The 19,526-nt window shown below is 46.3% G+C and overlaps 1 protein-coding gene across 8 annotated transcripts; it reads left to right on the forward strand.

Moving 5' to 3' along the window:
• Positions 1-451: 451 nt before the first annotated feature.
• Positions 452-19,242, forward strand: PHF1 (PHD finger protein 1). Of its 8 annotated transcripts, none has more exons than XR_013221403.1 (15): positions 452-649; positions 11,785-11,975; positions 12,758-12,839; positions 12,930-13,025; positions 13,102-13,202; positions 13,281-13,429; positions 13,590-13,685; positions 14,645-14,713; positions 15,108-15,231; positions 16,645-16,712; positions 16,879-17,019; positions 17,162-17,265; positions 17,344-17,441; positions 17,527-17,604; positions 18,607-19,242. XR_013221403.1 is itself a non-coding variant. In XM_077286250.1 (15 exons), exons 2-15 carry the CDS (start codon positions 11,802-11,804, stop codon positions 18,836-18,838), a joined length of 1,623 nt encoding a protein of 540 aa, XP_077142365.1. In that variant the 5' UTR covers positions 452-649; positions 11,785-11,801; the 3' UTR covers positions 18,839-19,242. The 8 variants fall into 8 exon arrangements, 7 of the variants coding, with proteins under 7 accessions (XP_077142365.1, XP_077142364.1, XP_077142360.1 ...); XM_077286250.1 differs by having other exon boundaries at positions 17,151-17,265; XM_077286249.1 differs by having other exon boundaries at positions 477-649; positions 12,755-12,839; positions 17,151-17,265.
• The last annotated feature ends 284 nt before the right edge of the window (positions 19,243-19,526 follow it).

Here is a 19,526-nt window from a genome sequence, read left to right on the forward strand (position 1 = left end):
TCATGATAAATGGCTCTGACCCTCATCATGTCTGAAATGTAAAAAAAAATCGAAAAATTCTAGTTATATTAATCTGCTGAGGTCACTTCTAATGAATCTTGTGACACCCTTCCTAAAAATCTAAATCCTTAAAAAAAATTGTAAGACATCTATAGTCTAACAAACATAAATTTTCATTGAGAAATGCTAGTAAATATCTGATTGGCCGCTGGCTTTCCCGCCCAGATCCCAAGTGACCCTCTATTTGTTTCTCTCACGCCTAACTGGCTCCTCTGTACCTCAGGGTTTTCCCGCTTTCAACCCGCGCTCGTTGATTGGCTGTCGCTGAACGTGACTGACGTTTCCAGAGCCCCGCCCTCTTCTATAGGAAAATTTTGCAGACACCGAGAGCTGCCTTTTCTTTTATCAAACGGTTCCGATTGGCTGGCTCCGGGGGTGGGTGTGGTGACGTCGCCGGGGTCGTTGCCTGGCTCCTCCTGCCTTTAGGCTGCTGCGTCACTCGGGCCGAGGTGCGGCCCGAGGATAAGAAGGAGGAGGACGCGCTCCTGCCCGGACCCCCCCGGGAGAGGCGGGGGAGGAAGACACCGAGCCACTGTGAGGGGAAGAAGAAGAGGAGGAGCCGGGGGAGGAATCTGGAAGGGACCCCGGGGTGAGGGGAGCACCGTGTGAGAGGAATAGCAGAGGCCAATTACCAGGACAGGGGGGCGGGAGCAGGAGAGGCCGCGGGAGAATAATTACCTCAGAAGGACGGTCCTGGGCTAATGATCCGCCGCTAATCTCCGCTCATGAATGGAGGCTAGGCGACCGTGAAGGGGTTAAGTCCGGCGGGAGGACAGAAGTGACTGCAGCGCCAGCTGTGACAGGACGCTGCACTTTTCTGACAGGACAATATGCAAATGTAGGCAAATGAGGAGGCTATGCTAATTAGTGAGGATGCTCAATCTGCAGGTAATGGACTGGGCTCACCGGATCCCTGCGGTGTCATGGAGCTGCAGTGTGATCCCTGCGGTACCGGAGGATGATAATACGTAGCGTTACCATGTAAGGTATGGGGAGACCTATATTATCACCATATATGGTATGCAAGGAGCCTATAGAATTACCATATATGGGAGGGAACCTATAGCACTGCCAGATACGGCGTGGAGGGAGCAAATAGTGTTCCCATATATGGCATGGAGAGGACCTATAGAATTACCATGTATGAGAGGAGGAAGCCTAGCTTACAATATATGGTATGGAGAGGTCCTGTAGAATGGGTGCATATATGGGAGGAACCTATAGTATTACCATGTATGATATAGAGGGAACCTATATAATTTCAATGTACGGAATAAAGGGATCATATACTGTCACCATATACAGTACGGAGGGAGCCTATAGTATTACTATATACAGTATGGAGGGAGCCTATAGTATTACTATATACAGTACGGAGGGAGCCTATAGTATTACTATATACAGTATGGAGGGAGCCTATAGTATTGCTATATACAGTATGGAGGGAGCCTATAGTATTACTATATACAGTATGGAGGGAGCCTATAGTATTGCTATATACAGTACGGAGGGAGCCTATAGTATTACTATATACAGTATGGAGGGAGCCTATAGTATTACTATATACAGTACGGAGGGAGCCTATAGTATTACTATATACAGTATGGAGGGAGCCTATAGTATTACTATATACAGTATGGAGGGAGCCTATAGTATTGCTATATACAGTATGGAGGGAGCCTATAGTATTGCTATATACAGTACGGAGGGAGCCTATAGTATTGCTATATACAGTACGGAGGGAGCCTATAGTATTGCTATATACAGTACGGAGGGAGCCTATAGTATTACTATATACAGTATGGAGGGAGCCTATAGCATTACTATATACAGTACGGAGGGAGCCTATATTATTACTATATACAGTACGGAGGGAGCCTATAGTATTATATGCAGTATTGGAGCCTATAGTATTACCATATATGATATAGAGGGAACTTATAGAATTGCTATATCTGGTATGGAGGGAGCATATAGTATTATATACAGTATGTAAGGAACCTATAGAGTTACCATATATGGGAGAGTATAAATAGTATTACAATACATGGTATGGAGAGCACCTATAGCGTTACTATATAGGGTATAGAGATAATCTATAGTATTACCATCGATGGAGGCAGCTTACAGCGTTGCCATATACGGTCTGGAGAGAACCTATAGAAAAATAAAATCTGAAGTAGTAATCTATACAATAGAGTGACCCTATAGTACAATATACATGGTATGTAGAGAATATATATCATTACTAGTGATGAGCGAATATACTCGTTACTTGAGATTTCCCGAGCACACTCTGGGGTCCTCCCGAGTATTTTTTAGTGCTCGGAGATTTAGTTTTTCTTGCCGCAGCTGTATGATTTACATCTGTTAGCCAGCTTAAGTACATGTGGGGGTTGCCTGGTTACTAGGGAATCCCCACATGTAATCAAGCTGGCTAAGAGATGTAAATCATTCAGCTGAGGGCAGGAAAACTAAATCTCTGAGCACTAAAAAATACTCGGAGGACCCCCGAGCGTGCTCGAGAAATCTCGAGTAACGAGTATATTCGCTCATCACTAATCATTACCATACACGCTAGAATGTGCCAATAGTTCTGCCATGTACAGTGTAGAGAGAACCCATGAGAAAGGAGAAGTTCTCATCGTCTTCCTCCAGGCGTCCGATACGGCCGAGTGTCGTCATGGAATCATAATGAAGCTTCTCCTTTTCCATGGATCCTGACAGTCGTTCTCACGTGAGTCATCCAGGCCCTGGGGATCATGTTCATTTCTCTGTATCCTGGCACATTGTTGCCCAGTATTTGTTGGCGCGGTCCAGCCTTTGTTGGTGTGGAGAGAATCTATAGTATTATCGTGTGATGTGAACCTGTAGTATTGGAGAATGTAGAGCGTACCCATGTATGTTCTGGAGAGAATTCCTAGATTATGCTAGGGAGAAGGCACTTATAGCATGACTGTATATGTTATCAAGAGGACCTATTTCATTCCATGTTCAGGAGTAATTCCATGGCATTACTATGTACAGTAGGGAGTGAGCTTATATTGTTACGGTGTTGGTACCTATAGGGGTGTAGGCGTTCTGCTAATATCGGTGGGACTCTGTGAGTTACTTTCTCTGTGTTTCCCATCCGGCCCGTGCTGCTGTTATCACATGGCTAATATCTGTAACCACTTTTTCTTTTCCCACCACTGACGGTTTGTGGCCACAATCAGGAATAGCAGCGATTTGTACACAGCTCACCTGCGCTGCATCCAAAACGCGTTCTACATTAGAAGCACAGTGGATGGGATTTATAGAAATCCCATGCCCACTGTGCTTCTATTTAACGCTTCGTAAACTCACCTGTGGTGTGGGTTTATGAGCCGCAGCATGTCAACTTCTGTAGTGGAGACGCTGCATAGTGTCACCCGTAGCCATTTATTACATGCAGTAAATCCACATGATTCACTGAACACATGCGGATTTAACTGTTCGGTTAGAATGAAGCGGAAATATGCTGCTTCCAAAAGGCTGCTATTTCCTGATCGTGGGATCGTAGCCTTAGGCCGGGGTCACACTTGCGAGTGCAATGCGAGAAACTCTCATCAATACCGCCGGCACTCGGCTGAACGCTCTGGTCCAAATGGCTGGCGGCAGTGCCGGGTATTGAGGCGAGAGACTCTCGCGAGTTTCTCACATTGCCCTCGCAAGTGTGACCCCGGCCTTAGAGAAATTGGGGGTGTGGAGGGTAAGTTTTGAGGCTTTTCTCTTGTCTGGTCTGGTTCTGGTCATTTGAACTAAAGCTTTGGGTTAATCCTCTGGGTTAAAGGGATCCATGTTGGCTGTGCGGTGAAGAGGGAGGTCACACTATGCGGTTTTTAGCTAAGTGGACTTTTCAGAAGATTAGTTTGGGCATTGATACAGCCAAGGAGGTATGCTCTGCTCCAACAGGTCTGACATCCGATAAAAACTCGGCCTGTCACCTCGCTCACAAATATTTTATTAGACAAGATTATACAAGACCTATGACGTTAATGATGGGAATATGAGGGGTTGATTGGAAGAATGATGACCAACAGAAAGATCCACCTTAAGATATTATTAAAGGGACTTTGTCACCCCCTCCAGCCGTTAGAAACTAAAAGAGCCACCTTGTGCAGCAGTAATGCTGCATTCTGACAAGGTGGCTCTTTTAGTTATTGGTGCAGTCAAAGCAGAAATAAAGAGTTTTATAATTTCGCAAAAATACCTGTCTTTAGTCCTGGAGGCAGGTCTTAACCCCCCTGCTGCACACGTCACACCGCCGTCACTCAAGGCTTCTTCGGCGCCGGGCGCCGCCCCCTCCGCGCTGTTATCAAATCCGGCCTGCGCTGTTTTGTGCTGCCTGGGGCAGGTGCAGTGAACGCTGCCCGTCTGACCTCAGATGCAGTCTCGATCAGCTGAAGATACACACGCTGTAAGGCGGGGGACCTGGGTGAGTGGCTGACACATGCAGTGCACATGCCCATGAATCCCAGCCCCACACTGTGCATAATGCATAACACACTGCGGGGCTGGGATTCACAAGCTGGGTGGCCGCACAGGCGCAGTCTGCGAAACTGCATCTGAGGTCAGACGGGCAGCGCTCACTGCGCCTGCCCCAGGCAGAACAAAACAGCGCAGGCGCCGGATTTGATTTGAAAACAGCGCGGAGGGGCCGGCGCCAAAGAAGCCTTGAGTGACGGCAGTGTGGCGTGTGCAGCAGGGGGGTTAAGCTCTGCCTCCAGGACTAAAGACAGGTATTTTTGCGAAATTATAAAACGCTTTATATCTGCTTTGACTGCACCAATAACTAAAAAGAGCCACCTTGTCAGAATGCAGCATTACTGCTGCACAAGGTGGCTCTTTTAGTTTCTAACGGCTGGAGGGGATGACAGAGTCCCTTTAAACGACAATTAGCCTTAACCATGACACCAAAAGCCAAACATCTGCTCAGTGACACTAGTGTACTTTCTTCAGGATGGACGTTGCTGTAAGTTTATGGCCGTGTTAATGACTCGGGAGACAACATTTAGCGATGGCCTAGGAGGACAAGTAGCACGAGATTTGGACGGAGACAGAATCCTGGGGCCTGAGGTCGGCACACTGACCAGGAGAAGCGTGGCCTCCGCTATTCCTCTCTTTGATGTATCACTGTTTTGTGACCTCACACTCAATCTTATGATCATCGTGTCGTCTGTATGTTCGTCTGACATTTTTGCATAAAGCTTTTTCATATCGCCTCTTCAGACTCGACCTGGTGAAATATTAAAGGTGCAATCCTTATTACATGGCTGCCCATTGATCCCGCTGTCCTGTAGGTCACACGTGGCCGTGGATTGTGGCTGATATGTGCCCTGCCTGGCTGGTGACACCAAGTAAATGCTTGTCATTTGTGATGTGCGCTGCTTTCTCTGTGAAGGATGGGTTGCACCTTTAATACCGCTTCCCACGCTACGTGGCTGAGGACACGTTCATCACTGCATGCGGCTCACTGCATTCTGCATATAGTCACAACATTTCACTGCATTCAATCTCGGATTTTCTGAATTGTGAGAACTGTACCATCTATGTAATGGAATTGGTCAAATAATCTAATTTGCGAATCGGAGAAAGAGAAGTCCGAAGTGAGAACACGTGGAAGCAGGCAGAGCGTTTTCTGATATTCTTTGTGTATGATTCTATTGGGATACATCAGGTTTATCGAGTTATAGCAATGGAAAAATCTGCATCAAGCTACATGGGGGTTGGCTGCTGATTTCACCCTTCGTAATGGGTTAAATCAGCTGTAAAAAAAAAAAAAGTGAATATGTAACATGCACACCCCAGGCCAATATCCACTGCAGATTATTTTCCACAGCGTGTTTGAAGAGTAAATGTAATTCACTTTGCTGGTACGATAATACACTACAAATTTTATTCTGATGGGATGGAAAATTCGGTCCGTATCAAACCCATTGTTGACGTTCCTTCGGGGTGAATTCAGACACTGCAGATGTGTTGCAGAAATTTCTGTGACTGTCCAATTAATCTCAATGGTGCTTGCAGAAATCCACACACTGCATCTGAATCCAGCCCTGTCCAGATGAAAGGAACAGATCTTTAGTCTCTGAAAATCTTCCACCTTGATGACTTATTGTGTGGAGCCATATATTTAACTCCCAAAACTCAATCCAATCAAAGCGTTTTCCTGCGAGATGGAACCTGATATGTACATAAGGTATTATACATAATTCTTTATTATACAGTACATAATGCAAAGCCAAACACTGGTGGTATGTGTAAGGCCTGTCCCACACGTCCAGATAATTCCGGTACCGGAATTATCTGGACGTGTGGGACAGGCCTAAGGATGTACGTTCATGCAGGAATTGCAAAATCCACACCAAACAGTGCAGATTTCGCTGCTGAAGGTTCAGCACTGAACTCACCTCCTGCATTGCAAAGGGTGAAATCTGCAGTGAAAATCTGGATCATAAATCAACAGGCTGCAGATTTTCAGGATCAACTGGATCTAAAAGGCAACACGTGTCTTAAATAGGGATAGGCAGATCGTTGGAAGTTTGGGTTTTGGTACCTGACCCGAACTGTTTAGAAAGTTCTTTTTTGGTACCAGAACTTTACCTGAACTTCCATCAGAACCCGAACCTCATTGAAAATAAGGGATACCCAAACTGCTAAGAAAAGAAAAAAAATGATTTCTCTCTTTCTATCCTCCACGCCACCACGAACTTACCCTGAACACTGCACCAGATTTCAGCAGCCAGTCCGTGTTCGGCGTTCAGACCTGAACCGTGACAGTCTGGTACGAACGCCCAACATTTCTGTTTGGGTTCACTCATCTCTAGTTGTAAACTTTTTTCGCTTGTAAAATTACACCGAAAATGTAAGTTTTCCACAGGTTTTATGTGTTAACTACTGCAAAAGTGGCATAAAAACACATGTACATAGGCTTAACCGCCAACACACATGTCAGAGGAGAGAAGGATCTGACCTGTTGGAATTTCAACATCGGATCCTCAAGAGATTAGATACTGCTTAGAGGCTCCTCAGCTTTCCTGCATAAGGGGGAATCTGGACAGACAGCTGGTGGGCAATGGTCGTCCATCCCACAGCTATCTAATGTGTATGGGGCCTCATGAGTGTTCTGTCTTGTAACGTGCTCTGCAGCTTTGTAAGCAGGACATGTTCCAACTAGTGCTGAGCGAACGTGCTCGGATAACGTCTTGTCTGAGAATCTTGGCCGTGCTCAAATAATATATTCAAGTACCTGCAGCTGTTAGCCACAACACATGCGGGGATCACTTGTCTGTTAGGCAGCTGCAACACATGAGAGGATTGCCTAACAGTCGCAAAACATGCAGCCGCAGGGACTCTGACATATTCGAGCACACCGAATATTCTCGAATAACACCTGAGCATGCTCAGAAAACACAATATCTGATCATGTTCGCTCACCACTAGTTTCAGCGTATGGACGTGAACAATAAATATTTCCATTCACTGCAAGAAATTGTACCACAAAGTATATTGTAAAGCCACAGAAACCACCTTGGCTTTCATGCTCCAAAACCCGAAAAGCTATGAAAGAACTAACCTGGAAGTTTGTTATGGTTGTCAGCATAATTTCCATGTATTAGTGCGTATTTCACTGCTCCAACAGGTTTAAGATTTCCCAGTAGTTTTCATGAAAAGTGATGGTGCATATTCTGTTAGGTACGAGAACAAGGTAGTGAATTTTGGTATTGGTAGGGTACAAGCAGTTAACCACCCCCCAAAGTCCCGAGTCTGATGGGAAAAGTGAATCCTGTTAATGGACCTGCTATGGGGCCATTCTGCTGTCCAGGTTTGTCCCTTCTTTGTGTTTGTGTAGAGCAGTATTTCCCAAACTCCAGTCCTCACGGACCCCACGGGTCATGTTTTCAGGATCTCCATAGTGTTGCACAGGTGAGACAATTCCTGATGCTTTGATGATACTTCCACTACTTGCGCAATACTAAGGAAATCCTGAAAACATGACCCATGGGGTCCGTGATGACTGGAGTTTGGGAATCACTGGTGTAGAGGGAAGGTTTGCCTGACCTACCTCCAAAGAGCAGTGAGGGAAAGAACTGGCTCCGAGGACAGGGAACGGCCATTAAAGGGAAACGTAAATCAGACTTTACTGACTTAAGTGGAAAGTGTAGTGTTTGCAAGATCACAGCCAGCGCTTGTGGAGTAGGTAAGCCAAACCACCGACTCTGACTCCCGACACCTCAATTTCCCTGACTTCTGACCCACAGCACTGGTCACTACCAAGCATCGACATAAAGTGCAGCACAGATTCATCTCAACTGAAAGCCAAGATCCTTAGATCCGGAATAGAACTGACGTTTATAAGACAGTTTATAACTTTCCCAAACTATTATGAAAACATTTACAGCTCATCCTGCACTGAACTACTGCACCCAATGTATTATAAATTTTAGGAGTCGGTCCATTTTATTCCGACTCCATCAAAATGGACACCGACTCCACGACTATACAGCCCTGATGACAGCAGTGATGGGAGACTTTGTGGATTTTACCAGTTGGGGTGTGTGCCCACACACTTTGGCCCTGTCCAGTCAGTGCTGGCAGAGTTAGATCGTGTCAGGGACTCACCTCTAACAAGCAGAATGGTGCCAGTCCATTGTCGATTTATTAATAAATATTTGGGTGGAATAATAGAGGAGCAGCCCAATGCAGAAGTATGACGGTACTTGTCCACTATCAGGAATAGCAGCATGTTGGACGCTTTCTAGGTTACAAGCGCAGTATATGGGATTTATAGGAATCTCCTGCCCACTGTGCTTCTATTTGACGGTGCGTAAACTCACTCGGGGTGCGGGTTTACGAGCCGCAGCATGTGAAAATACACTGCGTCCAAAGCTCTGCTATACTTCCTGATCATGGGAACGTACCCTAAGGAAAGAGGCTCCAGAATTGTTGTTTTATAGATAATTTACTGGCACCGACATGTCGGGGGCCGTCACTGATCCCCTGTAAGGACAGGGCCATTATAATATCCTGCAAATATTGTGCATTTGGTTAATAGCATTAACAGAATATTGTGCACTTCTATGGAGTCCTCTGTATTAAAGCAAGCCTGGCTCTTATTTTGACCCCCTTTAAAGGGAGTCTATCACCCCCAAAACTTGATTTATACCACTTATACAGTCCTACAGGGTGCTTACCATAACTCCCCTAGATTTCCCTTCTTTAGGCTAGGGCTTCACTGCAATGTGTAATTACTTTCTTTGGTGTCGCATTGCAACCTCCTAACTCAGTGATACAAAGGCGCAAATATTTCCAAATGTGGGATTTTCTGTCGCAAGTCACACAGGACTCGTGTGCCATAGACTTTGATACAAGTCACTGCGAATTATGGTACATGCCATTTCTTGGAGATTTGCCTGTTTTATTTATAGTGAAATTGAATCTCTAAAATAGTTGCGAGACAGAAACTCGCAGACAAGTTGCACAGATGTTTTATGTCCTACATCATGCCTGATAATTGCTTTTGTGTAACATGTTGTCGTGTAGCCCCAACCTCCACGTGCCCCTCCAGCTGCTTTTATTTCTCTGCAGGAGTAGTGCTACAAATGTAAGGCCTCTGCACTTAGTCTTGTACTTAGCAGCCGCTGTCTTCATCTTTTATCCGCTTCAGTCGTCTCCTGAAGGTTGTGACTTGCCGGTTGGCTCCGGTGTTTTCTGGGCGAGCCGGCGGTCACTTCTCAATGTAAGTCTATGATAGACAGAACGAGGATCTCATGGACGTACGCTGAGAGCTTGTGACTGTTACTTCTGACTTTCGGTCAGTCAGAAGCTGTCGTGACGAGATGGTGGACCGGGACCGCAGCGGCGCCAGGAATAGCAGAAGAAGGCGGCTGCTAAGTATATTACTAGGGAAAGGGATTAGTGATACCTCTTCAACGCTGGAATAATAAAAAACACCGGAGTGATGCTTTATTTGTACAGAAAAATGGTGTTCTGGCTTATGCAGATAAGGGATCCTCGGCGTGTCCGGCTCCATGCACCACTCCACCCACTCAGCATGCTGCGCACCTCTTCTTTGCTTGATTGGCAACACTCTCTTGTCCAGAGTGAGTGCTGCCTGAATTAAATCCACAGACAGGAGACACACGCGCTGACGTGGTGTGTGCACACTCACGCCGCTCCTGCAGTGTTAGTGCAGGCTTCCTCTCCTGTCTGCAGCATCTGCTCGCTATGCAGAGTCGGATACGATATTCACATCAGTGATACTGGGAAGCTGCCTAACACATGGGGGGTTAAAATGCCGCTCAGACCACTAAGTGACCAATGTTTTTCTGCCTGATGAGTGTTTGACAAGAAGCCTGCTGACGGACATTGTATATAATACAGGCAATACAAGGGGTTACTGACCTATAAACTGTATATTGTGTACAGACATGAATGCACGGCCGGACGATCCCCAATCCCTCCACATTCCCCACACACTGGGGTTACGGATGCTGGAGAAGTAATGGGATGTTACATACATTTTCATTATTTCACAGTAATTTCCAATCATTTATATTGGCTTAACTGTGAAGTTATCAGTGATGTTTAGACCATAGGGCTCTGAGGATAAAAGTTCCAACCCTTCAAAGAATCACAAAAAAAAACCTTGTATCATATTACCATGGTGATAACGTGACGTGGCAGCCACAAGACCCTCATATTAGTGACGGCCACGGACCCCAATATATCCTTATTGTAGTGATCGGCTCTAATATACTACTGTATGTACATGCACAAAAATGACACCAATCGACCATAATGTAAAACTACTGGCGAGTGAAGTGGAATAACACTGGTGATATTGGTGCCTGTCAGGAGAGGGATACATTATTCAGTGGATGGACAGTCTGCTCGTAACGCTGATGTTTTGGAAGCAGGAAAAATGGCAAAGAGTAAGGATTTCTGTGACAGATAAGGGCAAATTGTGAGGCCGAGCATCTCAAGAGTTTTAGGTCTTCTTGGGGGTTCCCAGAATGACCACCACCACGGTGGCGCAGTGGTTAGCACAGTAGCCTTGCAGCGCTGGAGTCCTGGGTTCAAGCCCCACTAAGGACAACATCTGCAAAGAGTTTGTATGTTCTCTCCGTGTTTGCGTGGGTTTCCTCCGGATACTCCAGTTTCCTCCCACATTCCAAAGACATACTGATAGGGAATTTAGATTGTGAGCCCCAACGGGGACAGTGACGATAATGTGTGTGCAACCTGTAAAGCGCTGCGGAATATGTTGGTGCTATATAAAAATAAAAGATATATATATTATTATTATTATGACCGTCACCCATTGTGGTCCTGACCGGTGGGAGGATTGTGAGTGCCCACGACTCATAGATGCCTGATTCATGGGGGATCACTTACAGGAATGAATTGCACTTGAGCAACACTAAGTGTTGTAATCGCAGGAGATGGTCAGAATCGCTCCTTTCTATCAGCTTATGTGCAGCTTCTGCGACTCGTCTGCTGACATCTTGGAACCACAGGTTTCATGTCCAAATCTTGGAACCACAGGTTTCATGTCCAAACCTCAGTAGGTCGGAGCGGTTTTGGTGGCACAATATCAGATGGTTTCAGTGTCGGGGTCGCAGATATCACATCCATATTTATGACATTTATTCTTTGATGTGTTATGTTTACTAAATTTTTTACTGGTCTTTGTAATTTCAGGTTCTTTTTAAAATGTGATGGAGGGGCGGGAGCCCTCGACACGACCCAGCCGTACGACACCTGTCAGCCCAAGAGTGACTCCTGCACTGGTGAAACGACCTCGCTTCCAGACTCTGGCGCGTTTTTGGGAGGGTCAGGATGTGTTAGCTCGCTGGACAGATGGACTCCTCTATCTAGGCATTATCAAAAAGGTAAATTTTAATTTTAAGGAGGTTTTAGACTCACAGTAATGGCTTCTGTTACTTCTGGGATGGCTCAGTATTAGTGCCGTAGCTTGTGATGGAGAGCTCTGCGCCCAGGTCCTATGATGCCACAGTCCCATGCTTGTGATCACCGCACACAGCCGTAAACAGGGTTTGCACTTTCAGAAAAGTTCATATGACATAGAGACATATTGGATGTTTTTGATCAGTGGTGCTAAGGCCTCCACAATCACTAAAATGAAGCGAATATAGGATACCGGTGCTGGACTCGCACTACTGCTCTGTCAAAGCACAAATAGGTGGCCTTCAAAAGAGCTTCACATTTTCAGAAGAAAACAATAGGCAAGGAGAAGGAAATGTGATAAAATAATCTAAGATGCAGTAGTTTCCTCCACCTTTCCAGCTCTGCAGCTCTGGTGCACCCACCATTGTATGCTTATTTTGCTGCAGTGAGCGCAGTCAATCACTTGTGTTGTGCCATACCTCACTGAAGCCAGTGATTGACTGCAGTGGTCACGTGTAGGCTGCACGTCATTGCTGCAGCCAAGTAAGCATAGAATGGCGGGTGCACCCGTGCTGCAGAGCTGGATCTGCAGATGTAAATACCCTATCTTTTATTATTTTATGCCCATGAGGGATAAAACCTGTCACTTAGTGTGGACTGGGCTCCACTGGACGGGCACCAGCCTAAATCTATGTATATACATTCTGGACTGTCTTCCATATACTCTATCGTTCCTGCCGTTCTCTTCTCTCTGGTTCATGAGCAGGTGGACAGCTCGCAGGAGACATGCTTAGTTCGCTTTGAAGATAATTCCCAGTTCTCCGTGCTCTGGAAGGACATCTTCCCCCGTAAGAATCAAATTAGTTTCCTCCTGAATGATTAATGAGTGATTGCCGTGCATCCTGGCAGCCGAGGTAACCTGCTCTTCACTCCCTCAGCCGCTGTGCCCGGAAAGGAGCAGCTGTGCTGTGTGTGCAACTCGCAGGCGTGCACCCCCGACAATAGGCTGGTGCATTGTGGGAAGTGTAAGCACGGTACGTCAGGCCATGGTGTTCGCCACATACATTTACACTGCTGCGCCCCTGGTACCTAACTCTGCTTATCTCGCAGCTTATCACCAGGAATGTCACGTGCCCAGCGTGCCGTGCGATACAGATAGTGCAGGGAGCTCCTGGATGTGCAGACAATGCGTCTTCGCAGTGGCGACCAAGGTACGTGCCGTCCCGTATGTTACTGGCATTCTCACTATGGGATGGCCCTTATAGCTCCTTCGTGTGTCGTTCTCGCAGAGAGGTGGCGCGCTCAAGAAGGGCCCCTTCGCACGCTCCATGCTGCAGATGAAGCTGTCTTTGCCCTATCAGCTGAAGTCTTTAGAGTGGGATCCGCTGCACCTAACCAATAAGCAGCAGTGTTACTGTTACTGTGGGGGGCCTGGAGAGTAAGTATGGCGTAAGTAAAAATGATGGGGGGCGGTATCCACAGGGATAGGGTGGGCAGCTGGAGTGGGTGGGTGCAGCAGAGTAAGTATAAGATGTGTACACGGGGCGGTGTCATCGGCGGGTACAGCAATATATACACATGGATCTCTGTCCCCACAGATGGAACATGAAGATGCTTCAGTGCTGCCGCTGTCTGCAGTGGTTTCATGAAGCTTGTACACAGTGTCTGAGCAAACCTCTGTTATACGGAGACAGGTGAGTGTGAACACCCTGAGGATGGAAGGGACGGCGCGAAGGAGCAGGCGGGAGAAATCGTACCCTAAAAATTACCAGTGCCCATCAGCCTCTTCTTTGTCAACCTCTATGTCAGGATATTGCAGCTCTTTCGTGGTAAAAAAAATAAAAACCTCCTTTCTGGAGAAACCATTACCAATAAAAAAAACAAACAAACCGATAACGGTATCTCACCAGTGCTGGTGTTCTATGTAATTCAGACCCTAAACTGGCACATCATATCGTTCTGTTCATTCAGAGCCTACACCCCCAAAGTTATATTCCAGGGCAGACCCCTAACTTAATTCACACCCCTAATCCAGACGTCTAAATAAGTTCAAACCCCAAATCAATCCCCAAATCACAGATATTTAATTCTGCTCATTCCCTCAGACATCTCTCAGCTTTGCGATATCCGGATGCCGGGTGTCTGTGTCTGGAATCATTCATCGCTGTGCCGAACCCTTGTGGAGGTCTTATTGACCCCCAGCTGGGCAATACTGCACATTTATGGGGTAATCAGGGAGAGTACTGCTGTAGATCTGTACGATCTGTCACCGGCGGCTCCTGTATCCCTCCATTATCAGACTGCGGGGGGCAGGAACATTTAGTTTTCTACGGTCGGCAAATTTTTAATACAGCACGTGTTTTATATCATCTCACACATTGGGATTAGTTCTCATGATGATGCTATGACTATAAAAATGGCAAATTGAGGTCTATAGATGGGAGATTATAAATTTTGGACCATAACCAGCTTCCAAATGATTGGTCTCCAACCCTTCCAGAGGTTGTCCACAATCTGGAGCCCGTGACTAAATAATGAAAATGTCTCGTTAGATGCTGATTTCTACCTTGATATCCGTGAAATCATGAAGGGCTGTGGGAACAGTGGGATGTGATGGGAATGATTATTGAATATTTCCCTTTCTGTTTGTCAGGTTTTATGTTTTTGAGTGCTCGGTCTGTACGAGAGGTCCAGAAAACGCCTGGAGACTTCCTCTGGGATGGTGAGTGTTGTGGGTCGTACGGATCACGGCATTAATCACACAGATAATAATAATACTCTCAGGATTTTGTACAATCCCTTCTGGCCTGTGGTTGACCCTTGGGTTCAGGATTCCCGTGCATTGTTTGCATGAAAAGTCATTGCCATCTATTATTCCCTGTTATCATCCATTAGGAACAAGCTGATTGCACTGTACTCCAGTAATCCCCTGTCCCCACAATCAGTGCTTTACATCACACGGTTCCAGTGCTGACCATCTCCAGAAAGATTTGATGTAACTTTTGTATTTCTGCATCTATTTTTATAGTTTTATTTTCACCAACCTTTTAGTGACTTTCTACCTTTCCCACTTTCACGGTAACAAATATAACGATGTTTCTATCTATCTCCGGCAGGGTGGATGTGTCGCACCTTGTCCTCTATCACCTCAGTATTTGCTGTAAGAAGAAATATTTCGATTTTGAGCGGGAAATTTTGTCTTTTGTGAATGAGAACTGGGAGAGTCTGCTACTGGGAGAAGTAAGTTATGGAAGCTCCTGATGTAGTCTTCATGTTTCTGGGGGGGAGTCTGGTGGAACTGTATGAAGGTGCAGCCTCCTCTTCCTCAGCCTCCCAGACCTGTTATACCATTTGTGTAACACTATGATATCGTGGTGAGTTGTGTTATATAAAGACGCTCCCTGTTTATATGCAATAGGCAAAAAAAAAAATGGTGGGTCCCACTGGCTCCTACCACCCAGATCAGAATCGAGTTGTCCTCTTACTACATGGACGGCCATTCATCTGAATGCCCCCTTATAATACTACATTGCTGCAGGGGTAATCCCTGGCTGGTTGTATTTTCTCTTTATGCCAGGGGTGTCGAGAAAGAGATCTGGCGTATATCATCTGATCACTCCGAGGGCCTCAATCTGTCCATGTTTTTTACAGTTCCCCTTTTTATGATATGATTACAGTAAACGGCTGCCCACTCTCCCCAGTCCCACAAGCTCGCTGTCTCGGGGTAATACTTGACACTGATCTATCCTTCAAACCGCATATCCAAGCCCTTTCCACTTCCTGCCGACTTCAACTCAAAAATATTTCACGGATCCGTACATTCCTAAACCAAGAATCTGCAAAAACCCTAGTCCATGCCCTCATCATCTCCCGCCTCGACTACTGTAACCTCCTGCTCTGTGGCCTCCCCTCTAACACTCGTGCACCCCTCCAATCTATTCTAAACTCAGCTGCCCGACTTATCCACCTGTCCCCCCGCTATTCCCCGGCCTCTCCCCTCTGTCAATCCCTTCACTGGCTCCCCATTGCCCAGAGACTCCAGTACAAAAGCCTAACCATGACATACAAAGCCATCCACAACCTGTCTCCTCCATACATCTGTGACCTCGTCTCCCGGTACTTTCCTGCACGCAACCTCCGATCCTCACAAGATCTCCTTCTCTACTCCCCTCTTATCTCCTCTTCCCACAATCGCATACAACATTTCTCTCGCGCATCACCCCTACTCTGGAACTCTCTACCACAACATATCAGACTCTCGCCCACCATCGAAACCTTCAAAAAGAACCTGAAGACCAACCTCTTCCGACAAGCCTACAACCTGCAGTAACCACCGATCGACCAAACCGCTGCACGACCAGCTCTATCCTCACCTACTGTATCCTCACCCATCCCTTGTAGATTGGGAGCCCTCGCGGGCAGAGTCCTCTCTCCTCCTGTACCAGCTGTGACTTGTATTGTTCAAGATTATTGTACTTGTTTTTATTATGTATACCCCTCCTCACATGTAAAGCGCCATGGAATAAATGGCGCTATAATAATAAATAATAATAATAATACGATTCCTCATAGTGAAGTAAGCTGCTGTAAATGGCGATGACTTTATTAGTGACCTGTGTACAGTGCAGATATCTGACCATGCTTGATCTTCAGCTTACAGATACCCCTCGCTCGGACAGGTACTCCCATCTGCTTCACGCCTTGACAGCTGAGAAAGACAGGTAAGAAGCTGCTGTCTGGGCTCAGTGTTCACACACTGTCGATGTGACCGGCCAATGTCACCGGCCGGCTGTGTGGCAATATTCGACAAGTGATGTCTGATAACTGTCAGGGATCTTTGTATGTATCGAGCTTTGCCATTAGCTAAAGTTTTCTTCCTGCCCGTAGATTTATCTCTGGGAAGGAGATTAAGAAGAAGAAGTGTCTTTTTGGACTGCAGAGTCGCGTCCCCCCTCCCGCCCCACAGACGACGGTGACGGAGCTGAGACTACAGGAGGCCGACGTGAGAGGCTCCACTCCTTGTGTAAGGTGAGGGACCCCGACCTGCCGGGCAATCTGGTGCTCCATGTTATACTCCTATGAAACATTACTGTGTGTATATATATCATTCCGTGTCTTCCTTCACCTCCGCAGCGAGCGGATATAAAGATCTCTTGCAGTTCCCTTTTAGGGAGGATGGGGGTCCTGAGAAGTCCCCCACACAAAACAAAAACACCAAACATAGAAAAACGGACTCGGAAGGAGAGGCAGAAGCTGCAGAGAGCTCTTACCCAGGTAATTTGGAGGGGTGTGAAGTGCTCGGCAGGTGGGAGATGCGCTGTGAGATCTACATGACGTCTGTCCTTGTTGTAGGATGTGGTACAAAACCCTTTTAGTTGTAACCAGGAGTACCTGGGATATCGCAGTAGCGCCTACAACTTCCGCCGTACTGGAGCGCGCTGCCTGCAGAGGTAAGGGTGCATCCAGCAAATAACTAAATAGTAAAACCATCTGGATGGACGTTGCACCCGTCTAATCATCTTCTTCTTATTCCAGCCCTCCAATTAGGATGTTCGCCTCTTTCCATCCGTCAGCAAACACTTCTGGGACTGTGGCTGCTTCCCTCCAGTCTAGGTGCGTGTGCTCAGTTTCCAGTGACCGGACAAGGAGATGACCTCTATACCTGTAGGATTTCACATGTGACATTTAAAGGGAGTTTCCACTATTTTTTTTAAGTTGCCAGAGAATAGGGATAGAAAAAAATAAACAATCGCCCTTGAAATCTGATCTGTTTCCATCAGACCAGAGGTGATGACCCCTGACCACTGGTCACCGGACCATACAGACATTCAGTGGCCTCAGGGGTCAGGTCACTGGTGGTCATTTCTGAGCTGGCAGAGACTTATTAGTGCGCCAAGTAGGTATAGTTGGTTTCTTTCATTTATAAGGATCCCTATTCTTTGGTAACTTCAAGTGGTTTTCCGATAGTTTTTTTAATTAGTTACCCGTTAAAAAAAGAGGATGAAAAGTGGTAAAATGCACCAGATGCGTTACTGGTAGTGATGAGCGAATATACTCGTTACTCGACATTTCCAGAGCATGCTCATGTGATCTCCGAGTATTTGTTAGTGTTTGGAGATTTAGTTTTCATCGCCACAGCTGAATGATTTACAACTACTAGCCAGGCTGAGTACATGTGGGGGTTTTCTGGTTGCTAGGGAATCCCCACATGTAATCAAGCTGGCTAAGAGATGTAAATCATTCAACTGGGGTGATGAGAACTAAATCTCCGAGCACTAAAAAAATACTCGGTGACCACCCGAGCGTGCTCAGGAAAATCCGAGCAACGAGTATACTCGCTCATAACTAGTTACTGGCATGGACCGTTACACCATGGTGCAAACTATTGAAGTAAAATAAGACGTCCAAGAGGTGCCGCGAGGAAATGGGTAAAATAGTCGGATATATCAAATTTATTACACAGGGTGTTCCTCTGACAAATGTGGCATAAATTCTGCAGTCTAAACTCAGGACAATATCTATAAATCTCTCCGGCATTGTAGGAGGATTCTCAGGTGACTGCTAGAGGCCCTGACTCACTTATCTGTGAAATTCGATGTTCTCCATCTATTTCAGTGAGGAGTCTCCTGCAGTCTCAGAAGTGTCTCCCCTTCTCCCCGAGGTGCTGGAGCCACCCATCCCTGCTCCAGAGCCATCCTCCCCTCCCGCACCTCCATCCTCCTCCTCCGACGATGGCTGCGAGTGGTCCGGGTCACCAGAGCAGGGCACCAAGGTGCTCGCCCGGAGGGTCACTGCAGAGGGGGCTATTGAATATTTAGTGGAAAGGGAAGAAGGGGAAATCTTCTGATCCATGGAAATGCACACCAATCATGCGCTCTTCTCTACCATGTGCTACCTGCGAGGATCCCACGATCTTGGCTTATTGTACATACAGTTCTCCAAGGCTGATCCTGGACTTTCTGTACACGCGTGTACATAGCGCTGCTTGTGATTCTCGTCGTGTCACGTGTTCATACCGCATCAACTCGCGAGGCTGCATCACATCACACATGGACAGATTGATGATGACATGAAGGAAATCTGAGCTTTTTATTTTGTATTTCATGATTTACTATGTGGGATTGAAGGTCCGATGTTCTGTCTGTTCTAGGCTCTGGTTTAAGATGGTGTCTGTTTGGTTCTTGTCTATTAGACTCTTCATGGAAAACCACATACATGTCTGTCTGGGATTATTAAAAAAGAGACACAAGCTTTCCTTCTCTGCTGTAATCTATTGCCGGTTTCACCATTCACAGGTTGTTTTCCTACATAGTTGAAAAAATACAGAGATCCATCAGTTCCAACATATAATCCTAACTAGTGATGAGCGAATATACTCGTTACTCGAGATTTCCCGAGCACGCTCGGGGGTCCTCCGAGTATTTTTTAGTGCTCAGAAATTTAGTTTTTCTTGCCGCAGCTGAATGATTTACATGTTAGCCAGCAAAAGTACATGTGGGGGTTGCCTGGTTGCTAGGGAATCCCCACATGTAATC

This window comes from Ranitomeya variabilis, chromosome 2 (genome assembly GCF_051348905.1).
Source record: "Ranitomeya variabilis isolate aRanVar5 chromosome 2, aRanVar5.hap1, whole genome shotgun sequence".
In the NCBI taxonomy this organism is placed as follows: Eukaryota; Metazoa; Chordata; class Amphibia; order Anura; family Dendrobatidae; genus Ranitomeya; species Ranitomeya variabilis.

Excerpts from the sequence above, each read along its gene's own strand:
- PHF1 (XM_077286245.1), top strand. The coding sequence starts at position 11,802 with ATGGAGGGGCGGGAGCCCTCGACACGACCCAGCCGTACGACACCTGTC. Across the intron at positions 12,840-12,929 it reads CTGGAAGGACATCTTCCCCC|CCGCTGTGCCCGGAAAGGAG; the intron begins GTAAGAATCAAA and ends TCACTCCCTCAG. Across the intron at positions 17,266-17,343 it reads TGCAGAGAGCTCTTACCCAG|GATGTGGTACAAAACCCTTT; the intron begins GTAATTTGGAGG and ends TCCTTGTTGTAG.